The following is a 13,885-nucleotide window of genomic DNA, read 5'->3' as shown; positions in this document are numbered from 1 at the left end:
CCCCAAACTTAGTATTCTTTTCTTGTAAGGCAACCTACTGTGTGTGCAGACATCCATCTATGTCCACCTCAGTCACCCGAGTGGGACTTGGGAGGCATGGGGAACTGACAGACATGAAGCTCTGGCTACTGCTTTTGCCACAAGTAATAAAGTTCTGTCTTTGACCCAGGTATCTCATGTCCCCTGCCAGGAAACAGTAACAGGCTAATTATTAGCTTTTAAGTAGGGTACAAGGCTAGATCCTTCTCAAATGGTGACTGATATACTTCTCATAGGACCTCTAACAGCTGCTCTATTTCCAAGTCTGACTTCTTATATTAAACAGTAAGTACCTTGACAGTAGGGATTCATGTCTTGTGCACCTGTTTCCCCAACTATCCTTTTACTCCATCAACTACATTGTTCCAGTTCCTGGCAAATGTCAAATGCCTACCCCAGTACCTTGCTGATCCTTTGCACATTTATTGGTACATTCTCATTTTACTGCTTCTCTTCACCAAATTCCCAACTCATCTCAGTCGTGAATGTCATTGTTTCTTTCAAAAAGAATTTTGAAAACCCTTGACCCTACCCCAAGACAAGGTTAGGTCCCTGTTATGTGCTCTGTAGCACTGTAGAACATAATCACAATTGGGATAATGGTGTGTTGTGTGATTTACTCTAACAGTGTTCAGCTGCCCAGTTGAAGGCAGAAAACTGGTGGTTGGGTTCATTCAGGCTTGGCATTTTTTTGAGGAAGATTAGCCCTCAGCTAACATCTGCTGCCAATCTGCCTGTTTTTTTGCTGAGGAGACTGGCCCTGAGCTAACATCTGTGCCCATCTTCCTCTACTTTATGTGGGATGCCTGCCACAGCATGGCTTGTCAAGCGGTGCATATGTATGTCCGCACATGGGATCCGAACTGGTGAACCCCAGGCCACTGAAGCAGAATGTGTGAACTTAATCACTGCACCACAGGCCAGCTCCAGGCTTGGCATTTTTGTCAGGTGACTATGAAAGAATGGAGGGATGAAGGAAGCCAGGCTGTTTGCAAGATAGTGACCTTATTGTATTAGAGTTTTCTAGAGAAGCAGAAGCAATAGGATAAATAGATTTTAAGAAATTGGCTCACACAATTGTGGAGGCTGGCAAGTGTGAAATCTAGGGTAAACCAGCAGGCTAGAAAATCAAGTTAAGAGGTGATGTTGCAGTCTTTAGTTTTAATTCTACAGGGCAGCAGGCTAGAAACTCTGGCAGGGTTTCTATGGTGCAGTCATGAGCATTCTATCTTCTTCAGGAAACCAGTCTTTGTTCTTAAAGCCTTCAACTGACTGGATGAGGCCCACCCACACTATGAAGGGTAATCTGCTTTACCCAAAATCTACTGATTTGAACGTTAATCACATCTAAAAAATATCTTCACAGCAACATCTAGACTGCTGTTTGAACAAACTGGGCACCAGAGCCTAGCCAAGTTCACACATAAAATTACCATCATTGCCTAACATATCCAGTGAAGCCAAATAAGCAATTTTCTTTCCTTTTTTTCCTTAAAGATTGGCACCTAAGCTAACATCTGCTGCCAATATTTTCTTTTCTTCTTCTTTTTCTCCTCAAAGCCCCCCAGTACCTATTTTTATATTCTAGTTGTGGCATGTGGGATACCGCCTCAGCATGGCTTGTTGAGCAGTGCTAGGTCCGCACCCAGGATCTGAATTGGTGTAACCCTGGGCTGCCGAAGCAGAGCATGCGAACTTAACCACTTAGCCATGGGGCCGGCCCCCAAACAAGCAATTTCCAATGAAGCAAATTCAATGATTGAGGAAGAGTACAAGGACCCCCTTGGGTCTCCTTTGTGCGATCATTTTCCATTTTGTCACAGTGCAGGGAGTTCAGTATTATGGTAGATCCCGGAAGAAATTCCAAAAAGGTTTAAAAGCATTGGTTCCTACTGTCCAAGAACAACTCAGCTACATGAGAAGATGATTTCTGCATACAAAAGCATAATTTTACATTGCATACTGCAGTTTACTCTAAAATGTCTTTCTAAGGAGGATGCAGCTTTTTCTGAGAGGCCTAGATTTTAATTTTACCTCTTCAAGAAACATGAGGACAATTTTCCTTAGAGGAGCTGACTAGGCTTTACTTGAAACCCTAAGAAAGAAGGCATTAAGAGATTCAAGTGAAGCACTGGCACAAGATTTTGAGAGGCAATAGTAGTAATGATTGCACGGATTAAGTCTACCTAAAAGCAGACTTTGCTAGATTCCAGAGCAGAAGAAATAATGTCTAAAATTGATACAGTAAGAGGCAGTATGAGTTAATTATTTAAAACAGATTTAACACCAGAAAAAAATATTTAAATGTGGATGCACTAGAGAGGACTGGAGAGGGCAGTAACCTCTTTGTTTTCTAACTTTTAAAGTATGTGCATGTATTTTGATTATTTTCTGTTTTTTAGAAGTAGGACTCTGGTATCTTTATTTTTAAACAGACTATTTTTTACAGCAGTTTTAGGTTCACAGCAAAACAGAGCAGAAGACACAGAGTTCCCATCTCTCCCTTGTCACTACATATACATAACTTTCCCCGCTGTCAGTATCCCCCCCAGAGGGTACATTTGTTACAAATGATGAACATCATTACTACCCAAAGTCTACAGTTTACATTAGGGTTCACTCTGGTTGTTGTATATTCTATGGGTTTGGACAAATGTGTAATGACATGTATTCACCGTTATAGTAACATGCCGAATAGTTTGCCCTAAAAATTCTCTGTGCTTCACCTCTTCATCCCTCCCTCCCTGCTCATTCTTGGCAACCACTGATCTTTTTATGGTCTCCATAGTGTTGCCTGTTCCAGAATGTCATATAATTGGAATTATACAGTATATAGGCTTTTCAGATTGGCTTCTTTCACTTAGTAATAAGCATTTAAGTTCCCTCCCTGTCTTTTTAAGGTTTGACAGCTCATTTCTTTTTAGGACTGAGTAATATTCCATTGTCCGGATGTACTACAGTTTATTCATTTACCTTCTTTATTTTGATTTTAAAAAGTACTCCTCCAATGCCCACATAGTTTTGGAATCTAAGCCTTCTCTTCTGTGACACCCTCCCTATTCTCGCTAGTGTTTTCATGGATCTTGCCACTATCGTAGTGCTTACTTAGCAGTGCATTTCTAATTACTTTATTTGTCCCTCCTACTCAGCCAGCAATTTTGCCTGGTTCATAAGAGATGGCCTATTTACTGAAACGCCTAGATCAGAGAAATAAGATCTGACTAGCTGGTGCCAAGTATGGAGCCTGGATGTGACTGTCACTGTGCTGTTCACCATAAGGCACTAACTGAAAGTCACTGTTAAAAAAAAAAAAGAGTACACACACGTATTTAAACATACTTATTACAAATATCTGTCACCAACACATCACAAAGAAGTCACAAAAAAGTAGGCTTACTTTAGTTCACAACATAGATCCTGTGAAAACACATTTTTCGTCTTCTCTGCAGTTTACAAGACTTATATGAATTTAAAGCAGTTAAACATTCGAAATTAAATTGGTAGAAAATTTTAATTGAATTCAGACTTCAGAAACTTGTGAAATAAAAGGCCATGATGGAGAAACAGTAGGAAATTTGTAGAATTACCAAACTGTCACAATACCATTTTCCTTTATAAAAGTATCTCAATAAAACAAAATAAAAACTATGGAAAACAAAATAATACCTACGGAAAACACAAAGTCAAATCAGAGATTTTGGTTCAGTACTTTCCCTGAGTCTCTTGTTTTAAAAACTCAAATGTAAATAAGGCCAGTTCAAAATTGACCCATAGGTCTTGCCTCCTCCATGCTGCTATGAGGAATACATTTAAGACAAGAGGCTATACACTCAAATGGACACAGGGCTTTATTCAAACACCAATTTGCTTGTGTCACTGCCACAGGGTTATCTGACCTGCTGCTGCCTGCTGCATGTGGGCTTAAAGAGCTGTCTCAAGATTTTATCTTGGCCTGCTATAACATAACACACAAGACGATATACCAAATGAAGACCAAAGATTTCAGTTATTAATAAATATTAAGTTTCTAAATGGACTGGGATACTATATACATAAAATTATGGTAACAATAACACAAAAACACTTATGTTTTAAAAATCTTACATAAACGGGCTGGGGGCAAGTCATCTTAAAATTTTAAATCTCAGATGTTACAAGAAAAAACTTCAAAAAAATCTAATTCATTAGATCCCAATAAAACAAAGTAGAAAAAAGTGATTTCCTTGATCCTTAAACAAAATTGGCCCCTACAGTGTTTCTATTTGATCATTTAATTGCAATGATATTTATGTATATGCACACATATGTGGACACATGCTTGCAAGTGATCAAGCACTTCATTAAAAAAGCATAAAATCAAATGAAGGATAGAAGTTTGTTAGAATCTAAAGACTTTCTTTTTACTTCAAATGTACTAGGTTACTTGCTGGGCTTATACTATATGGGCACTAAGTGGTATGGATCATACTTTCTAGTCAAATGTAGGAAAATTTTTTCCAAAGACATGTTTTTACAATCATTCTTAGGGCATCTCAAAGTCAGGTGGCAAAGCACTGCTAACTGTATGTCACCCTTCATCATAATGAAATCTCAATTGCAGACTAACGGCCAACATTTCAAAAGCTAATAATCATGCACTATCTTAAAATTGAGGGGTGAAATGATGCCTTTAACCACAAAAAGTATGACACTTATTCACATTTCTATTAATTATTTAATTTCGTAAAATAACTACCCCATTGCACAGGTGGGGAAAAGTGAGGCACAAAAAGGTTGTGTTTTTTTTTTTTTTTAAAGATTTGTCTAAAGTTAGACAGGGAAGCCAAAGTCATAACTACAATCAGAACTCTAGAGGTTGACACCTTTGGGGTATAACAGATTCAAGGTTTGCATGAAATGTTATATTTAACTCACCTGTCCTATTTCCATCACACCATCTCAGTCTAACCTCTTGCACATGCTTTAAAGCATGGACCTGGGAAATGCCACCATGACAAGATACACTAGCTGATGCTTGTGTAAAAAAAGAATACCAATATTATTGTATCATATGCAATCAGCAAGGTTCAATTATGAAAATATTCCATAACTGAATTCCAGTAACTCAAGAGACATTCCACAAAATTCTCTAAGAATTTTCCCTAAGTACCTAGCAATCCCTTCTAAAACAGAAATTTACATATTCTTTACATTACTGTTGATGATCTGAAATTAAATGTATACAACCTCATAACTGGTAGCCTCAAAGTACTAAACTGCTAAATAAAACTGAAAGGATCATCCAAGTTCCTAGAGAATACCAAAATTATCTAAGATTATTAAAGAAAGCATAGCACTTTGGTACCCTTTCCAGAAAAAAATCTTAAACTTATAAAAGTAAACATAAGCACGTGGCATTTTACATTGTATCAAGTGCGTAACAGTAAACGGATAAGGTGTAACCACTACAACTTCTCTACCAACTTTCTACCTTGAAATATCAAATCTGCCCCTAATGGCTACCATTCCATTTCCACAGGGTATTTCCCAGTGAGACAAGCTGTACAATGACCGTTCTTTTCAAAACATTCCAGACCATTCCCATTTTCTTGAATTATATTATCCTGCTTTGTACAATGACCGTTCTTTTCAAAACATTCCAGACCATTCCCATTTGCTTGAATCATACTATCTTGGTTTGTATAATGACCGTTCCCATTTTCTTGAATTATAATATCTTGCTTTTTCTCTCTCTTTTTTTTAAGTTTTATCCCTTCTCGTACAGATGAAACCAGTCCTTCTACTGACAGATACACAACACTGTTTGCTCCTACAGGGAGAAAGAGGGAAAAAGAAAAAGATCATGAGACTTCCTTTAGAAATGAAGAACTGCTTCAAGAGAGCATAGTTACAGACACAAAAACTCAAGCCAGGATAAAAATTTCTTCTTTAGCCTCTCTCGCTCTCAAAAATAAAAAAAGGCATAGAGGGGGCCAAATCAATAAAACTCAGGACCTTTATTATTTTTTTAAATTTTAAATTGGGATTTAAGGGATAACAATTTAAAATAGCAGGGGAGGCTTCAAGTCGAGGATGAATTCAGAAGGCTTCAGGAGTAATTTTCTTGATTAAGAAAATAAATTTTGAAGTCAGGAAGATCTGGGTTCAAATTTAAGCTCAAGGTCACTTACTTTTCCTAAGTCTACGTTTTCATCTGTAAGACAAGGGAAGCACTGCCTAATTGTAGAGTTTTTGTGATGTTACTACAATAATACAGATATATTCCTGGCAAAGAGTAAGTGCCCAAAATATGATATCAATTGGGTGATATTCAAATTATTTTAAGTGGTAAGCCACTGGCAGGACCAGTCAAAAGAAACACGAGCCATAAACAACCAGTGTGGAGGTAGCGAGGCACACTGGCTGGACATTTACGTGATATTTAAATAGTTTATACCTCACCAGAATTCGAAAGGCAAATGTCTTATCCAGGATAAGCTAGATCTCCAAGTCTCTTGACCTCATTATTAAAGGTAAGCTGCATAAGCTTTTTACTTTTTGATTTTTATCCACATCTAAATTATTCTATTAGAATCTGTGGTAAAATTGTCTTTGTTTTTCTTGGGATTTGACCTTTGGGAGACCTGGAAAGCCTTTCTTTTCCTCTGATCTCACCTTGGCCTAGCTCTCCAACAACAGCCCTTACTGTGGTGTCTATACACACTAGGCACTCTCACTATTCAGAATAGTGTTCAATATCTGCTCAACATATTATAACATCTACTTTTTTTTTTTTTCAGGAAGATTAGCCCTGAGCTAACTGCTACCAATCTTCCTCTTTTTGCTGAGAAAGACAGGTCCTGAGCTAACATCCATGCCCATCTTCCTTTACTTTATATGTGGGACACCTGCTACAGCATGGCTTGATGAGCGGTACCATGTCTGCACCCGGGATCCAAACTGGCGAACCCTGGGCCGCCGAAGTGGAAAGTGCGAACTTTAACCGCTGCATCCCCGGCCAGCCCCTATAACATCTACTTTTAAGAAACACTGAACACTATTTTTTATTAAAATAAATAAAATAAAAATTTCTTTACAATTATTGAAAGTGTAAAGACTGAGAAGCTTTGGATTTTCTCTATTAATAAACAAAGATAAAGTTCATAGAAATTTTAATACCTACCTAGATATTCTGCAAGATGCTCAAATTCTGGTTTATTGGCAATAAGCTCTTCTTTTGTTGGTATGTTTATTCCCATGAAGCACGGATACCTAATTGGCGGTGAAGCTACTCGAATGTGTACCTTGGAAAGAAATCATTTCACACATTCATTATTTTGACATTCACTGTATGAATAATTTTGTTACATTCTGACACAGACAAATGCAACATAAAATTGTTTTACAGAATACTTAATAAGAACATGTGGGTAATAAAGCAAACTACAAAATTTCTTTCATTGAATAATAGGTGAAAAAGAGTCCCGGAAAATCATGTGGTGTACATATATAACTCCAGCGTTGAGTCAGAAATACTTTTAGAATTAATTCATTACCAAGAATCCTACTTGAGCAGCCTGCTCTAGTCTCCAAAGTATCCTGGACAAGAATTTCAAAATGTCAGCCAGTTGTAAAGAGTTCCTTTTACAAAGCTGCCCATTGTTTCCTTCTGTCATTTATGAATGAGGAACTTTCTTCTGATGTCTTATTTCTTATTTAATGACTTATATTCCTAGGACCACCTTCATTTTCTCTTCTAACACTTGAGTGGCACTTTTGCCTACCTCTTATTTTACCCTTTTAAAAAGAAAACTATGATCTACCATGATATAACAAAAATCTTACTGCTATAAAGAGCTATTTTTCTCTACTATTATTTTCCACCTTTTGTCAAGGTACATTTACAGGGCTATAATACATGTCTACATTTACTTTTTACTTTTCTTATACTAGCAAAGATTTTCCCAGTCTTCATAACTATAGCTTTTAATGGCAGAATCACATTCCATCATACTGATGTATCAAGGTACTACACTGTGTCCTATTGGTAGATATATAAACCATCTCCATTTCTTTCGTTTGTTTTTGTCTATTCTTTTTACTATTGTAATAGATGTTGAATGTAACTTTACATCTCTGTTTTTATTACATTATTTTCACAGAATTCCAAAGAGATTATAATGATAATCACAGTCATAAAAAAGCCTAGAAAATCACAATCATAATTATTTTTTAATTTTTTAAATAGACCGTCATACTGCTTTCCATACCACTTTCTCCTACAATTTTCTTTTTAAATCCGCTCAACTATTAGTTGCAAATTACATCTCATTTCTGTAATCTGAATTACTGAAATATTTAGAGTAAGCTTTGAGATTTAAGAATATAACCTAATGTGTCATATTTATTACATCAGGATTGGTTCCATACCTTCAAAAAGAGAAAGTAATAAATACTTTACAAATTTAAAAAGTATTCTATTTTGTGTTTTTAAAATTAATTTTATAAAAATTTTAAGTTTTTAAATTGAACTTTTTAATCTATTACGGACTAAATTCAGTAGGTAGTTTAAAAGTGGCTATTACATGTTTTCCAAGTTGCTGCAGTTATTCCTAAACCAACTTGGTTTGAAAAATGTCAATTTATTATATTGAACTATTTTCATTCACTTCATACTGAATTGCAATTTTTATGCCTGTATCATATTGTTAATTATTGGTGCTTTAGGATATGTTTTAATATTACTTACCTCTTTTGCACCAGATTCTTTGAGCAATTTGATTATGGGTGAGATCGTATTGCCTCTCACAATTGAATCATCTACAAGAACAATTCTTTTGTCTTTGAAGTTGTCTGACAATACTCCAAATTTTTTTGCAACACCAAGTTGTCTTAACCTCATGTTTGGCTGAATGAAGGTTCTTCCTACATACCGGTTTTTACACAGCACCTCCACATAGGGAAGCCCACACTGATAGAGAAGAAATAAAAGGACAATGAGTGGTAATATACAGAGAACTCTAGGTTCCTATTTTCTCTAGGTCATACTTCCATTATAATATATATGTATAAAATTTAAATGTAGTTGTTATTCTGAACTCTCCATCATCACATTACAATTTTCCTTCACTACTTAAACCATAGGGGAAAAAAGGCAAAAAGAAAAATCATTGAAAGTAATATATCAAATTAATTTTGCTACAATTTGTAATGCTTCTCTCTTATACATTATTTCTCTATCCTGGAAGAGAACACTAAACACATGAAGACACGACAAAGAATATATCACTGTCAGAAAAATTCACATATTTAAAAATTATCAGCAAGAAATGAATTAAAACCAGTAGGCTAAGGAGATGCTTTTTGAGAGATGAGGTGATTTATTCATCTTTCAAGGTAATACTTCTCTAAAATGTGTGCATACTATTTCTTTTAAAAATTAATTAAACTAAATTCTCCAACATGGTGAATGTTGGGTATTATACCCTAGAATCACTTATAACCTACCTGGTTACAAAAAGCAAAATTAAGCATAGTACTAAGAACATTATACCAAATGAACATAAATGGCTTTATTATCACTCATACTCAGTAGGGTACAAATATACCAGTGGCTTGTGAAGGTACTTCAAGAAGCAGGTTTTAATAATAAGTAAATATTACCACTAAATTCTTTTTTTTTTAAAGATTGGCACCTGAGCTAACATCTGTTGCCAATCATTTTTTTTCCCTTTTCTCCTCCCCCCGAAAGCCCCCCAGTACATAGTTGTACATTCTAGTTGTAGGTCCTTCTGGCTCTGCCATGTGGGATGCCACCTCAGCATGGCTTGATGAGCTGTGCTGGGTCTGAGCCCAGGATGCAAACCAGCAAAACCCTGGGTTGCCAAAGCAGGGTGTGCGAACCTAACCACTTGGCCACGGGGCCAGCTGCACCACTAAATTCTATATACTACATGCATGATGTTATCTTTTTAAAACAAAGAGGATCATTCTACTAGCCTCTGGGTGAACCTTTCTGTGGACTCTACTAAAATAATGCCACTGAATGAAAAGGCTGGAAAATAAGCAACTAAGTAACTCTTATAAAGGAAGCAACCTTTTTTTTCCCTTACAATAAATTGAGATTCCCTTTATATCCAAGGATTTCTAATTCCACTGGCAGAAGAACAATTCACTGTGTGTTAATTGAAAGAAAATACCTTTCCTGCATAACCAAGAGCAGCGGGTGTAGCAGATTCCGGAACGGTGCTAACCAAATCTGCATCCACAGGTGCTTCAATTGCCAGCTGCTGACCACAACGGTATCTTACTGTATAAACCATTTGGTCTGGAATGTTTTAAAAAGGAAATAGATTATTTTTACTTAGTATAAAACATAGCATAATATCACTATTGTAAGAAACTAGCTTGTTAAAACTCTATAGATTGAGTAAAAGTAGTAAGACATACAAAAACACTAAAATGGAAATACATAAACTGGGGAATTCACTATTTTAAAAAAATTGACCTTAATACAGATCTGAAAATCATAATCCTTACTTCTAAAAGAAAAACAAAATCCAAGAGTCAGATGAAAGGGAAAAATAGCAATCTTATGACTTGCAGGCTCAGTCCCATATCCACAACATATAACTATGTGCCTTCAAAAAGCTAGGTGAGCCTTTGGGCCAAGAACCACCATGTTTCAATGAGATAAATAACAGGTTTTACAGTTAAAGATATTTTACTTACTTTCAAATATACTATCTGGTCTTGCAAAATAAACATATTCAAAAATACAAAAAGCCATTGGGTTTCCTTCAGATCTTGGTATAATATCAAGAGTTTGGACATTATGTCTGGATATTTCCACAATTTCTCCAGGCAAGACTTCACGGTAATATCTTGGAAAACAATGTTAAAGAAAGAAGACTTTAAACAAAGCAGTCCTTAAGTTTGATAACAATGTCTATTATAAAGTACACAGAGTTCTTCCCTTATAAAGGAAAACGGTTAAGTTTAATATAAAGTTTCCAGATGGCTTAAAAAATAAAAAATTAATATTCCTTTAGCAGAAATTTTTGTAAATCTGTTACCCTCTAAATTCTAATTTAGAATTTTTTTAAAATCCCTAAGTTTTACTCATTTTTGAAAGAATAAAGGCTAAAGAGAACATTTTTAGCCTGGCTTAAATTTTTCAATCATAACTATTCTGTTTTGAGGAGATTCTTCCTTTTTAAAGTAAGTCTCAAGGTATTTTGGAAGCAAGATGCCAGTTTCAGAATTAGAAAGTATTACTGGAACTTTAAATTTAAAGTCAGTACTACTGCTGACCACAATGTACAAAGGAAATTGCATTTATAAATATGTCTCCTTGCAGACATCAGAAAGAAAACTTTTATATGAAAATTAAAAAAAAAAAAATTTTATCGATGTGGGAAAAGCTAATATGCTGAGTGAGATAAAACTTACCTTGCACCAATAGATAAAAAGCTACAAGATTCTGAAGATACCACCCATCCTTCGGTTTCTGAAGACTTTTTCTCTACAAATCACAAGACAATTCAGTTAATGGATTCAAGGAATTTTAAAAGAGGCTACCTATTTCAAGAGAACAGTTAAACACCAAACAGATAAACAAAAAAGCTCACAGAACATCCATTTCTATGACTTTAAGAGCACATGGATCCTCCTTTGACTTGAGCCAAAGATAAAATTAATGATCCCAGGATTCCTTCAAACATTATGATTCCATGGCTCTAATAAGATATCTGATCAGTGAAAAAGAAAATGACTGAAATCATACTACACAAATGAAAAAGCTGGGCAAAGGCTATGAATAGGCAATTCAGACAGGACAAAATAGGGATGGTCCATTAAATATATTAAAAGTAGCTCATCTTCAGAAATACTCAAGGAAATGTATTTTTAAAACTAAGTATTTTCTGGGGCCGGCCCCATGGCCGAGTGGTTGAGTTCTCAGGCTCTGCTTTGGTGGCCCAGGGTTTTGCTGGTTCAGATCCTGGGCGCTGACGTGGCACCCCTTGTCGGGCCATGCTGAGGCGATGTCCCACATACCACAACTGGAAGGACCCACAGCTAAGATATACAACTATGTGCCACGGGGATTTCGGGAGAAAAAGCAGAAAAAAAAAAAGAAGATTGATAACAGTTGTTAGCTCAGGTGCCAATCTTTAAAACTAAGTATTTTCTTTTACCTACTCCCTTCTCACTCCTAAGCTTCCTAGACCTAAAGCTTTCAGAGCATGCCAACAGTAGGACAAGGACTTGCAAAAGCATTATGAAATTATAGTCCATCTGAAGTTCATTACCTTTATCATTTATATCAGATATAGGAATAAGACGACCAATGCATAGAGGACGATTTCCATAAGGATCTCGTACTGCATAAATAACATCTCTGTGCATTATAAGCAGGGAGTATGCTGTAGGCGCTTCCTTCATTAAGTTTTTAATCCTGGAATTAATTAAATAATTGAATGAATAATTTCAGTTATAAACACATGCGAGGTAAACTCTCATTTACCAGAGCCTCAAGTTTAGCCTAGTTTTACAATTACCTTGCTACCCAGTCTGGGGTGTCATCTTGTTCCTGAGGTGGGGTATATGCCAGTAACTGGGTAATCATTTCGCTATCAGAACTTGTTGACAGACCAATACCATGGCGCAGAAGCTATTTAGAAGGGAGAAAAGTGTAACTATTAGAGGGTAAGCTCTACCTCACCCGTTGCCCAATAGCCCACCACAATAGAAAGAGATCAGGCATTGTGTGGATGCTCAGTTATGAAAATCCCGAATTCTACAAATGGTATGTATATATAATAATGGAGAACCGCTGCTGGAGGCAATGGGAAGTCTCTGAAGGTTTTCAAGCAGGAAAAAAAGAGGGGCTTCAGGAGGTATATATAGAAAAGCTTTTGAAAACTAACTTTGAACGAACGTAGACCCACAATGGGGAGGGAGGTGGCAGAGAAGGCATGAGGACTGGGGATTGTGGTTCTAATTTTTTCAGCTACTGACATTCCTGATAAATACAACACACTCCCACAAGAGTGGCACACTACAATGGGGACAGTCAAGCCAGGTTTGTTGGTGATAGTGACGGTGGCTACCCATCCTCACTGATTATCACTGATAGAGTAGAAGAAAGGAATTGATGGTATTGAACCACTAAATGTAGGAGATGTAACAAAAACTGCTTGAGTGCAGTCTAGGATGATTACGAGGTTCAGAGCAAGACTGACCAGGACAAGGGCATCACTACTGACATGCACAGGCTGAGCTTAAACTGATGCTAGAACATTTTCAGTAGGCAGCTAAATGCGTAGAGATGAAGTCTAGCATCTGGGTAAGAGGTTATGTCTAGAAATAATGAGCTAGGCATTGTTTGGAATTGAACTTTCAGTGGTTATCTCTAAGTGGTGAGTTAAGTAATTTTTACTTCCTATTTATACTTTTTTGATTGCCTGAATTAAAAAAAAATTTGTTTTTCATTTAGGAGCAGAAAAGTATATTGATGGTCATTATAATGCCAGACCCTAAGAAAGGCACAGGACAAAGCTCTGGGAAATAACTAAAGCTAGAGTCAAAAATAGGACAAAAAAAAAGGGAGGACAATGAGTGGTACAGAAGCATGGGTTTTAGATATTTTCCATCAACCAATTCACAACCTTCTGACTCCTATAACTATTTATCCCATGTGAAATGCCTGGTTCTAGGATGCTAAGTGGATAATAGGTGTTACCATTCCATTACTAAATATCACCTGAGGTTTTTATTTCTGAGGTTACCAAATCAAGATTGAAATCTAATGAAGTGAAGAAACTTGGCATCCACGAATGAATGGCAAGAATAGATAAATAAGAAC

The 13,885-nt window shown here is 36.3% G+C and overlaps 1 protein-coding gene across 1 annotated transcript in view; it reads right to left on the bottom strand.

Moving 5' to 3' along the window:
- Window positions 1-3,531: 3,531 nt before the first annotated feature.
- PPAT (phosphoribosyl pyrophosphate amidotransferase) overlaps window positions 3,532-13,885 on the bottom strand; it is a 34,230-nt gene continuing 23,876 nt past the window's right edge. The window contains exons 4-11 of the mRNA XM_046656528.1: window positions 12,579-12,691; window positions 12,330-12,475; window positions 11,470-11,542; window positions 10,750-10,901; window positions 10,218-10,345; window positions 8,768-8,989; window positions 7,202-7,322; window positions 3,532-5,848 (exon numbers count right to left, since the gene is read on the bottom strand). Coding sequence (XP_046512484.1) covers window positions 5,538-5,848; window positions 7,202-7,322; window positions 8,768-8,989; window positions 10,218-10,345; window positions 10,750-10,901; window positions 11,470-11,542; window positions 12,330-12,475; window positions 12,579-12,691 — 1,266 coding nt within the window. The 3' untranslated portion in view covers window positions 3,532-5,537. The remainder of the gene's footprint in view (window positions 5,849-7,201; window positions 7,323-8,767; window positions 8,990-10,217; window positions 10,346-10,749; window positions 10,902-11,469; window positions 11,543-12,329; window positions 12,476-12,578; window positions 12,692-13,885) is intronic.

The sequence above is a fragment of the Equus quagga genome, chromosome 3 (assembly GCF_021613505.1).
Source record: "Equus quagga isolate Etosha38 chromosome 3, UCLA_HA_Equagga_1.0, whole genome shotgun sequence".
NCBI classification, from domain to species: Eukaryota; Metazoa; Chordata; class Mammalia; order Perissodactyla; family Equidae; genus Equus; species Equus quagga.
Note: the sequence above shows the minus strand (reverse complement) of the source record. Positions and strands in the feature narration are given on the sequence as shown.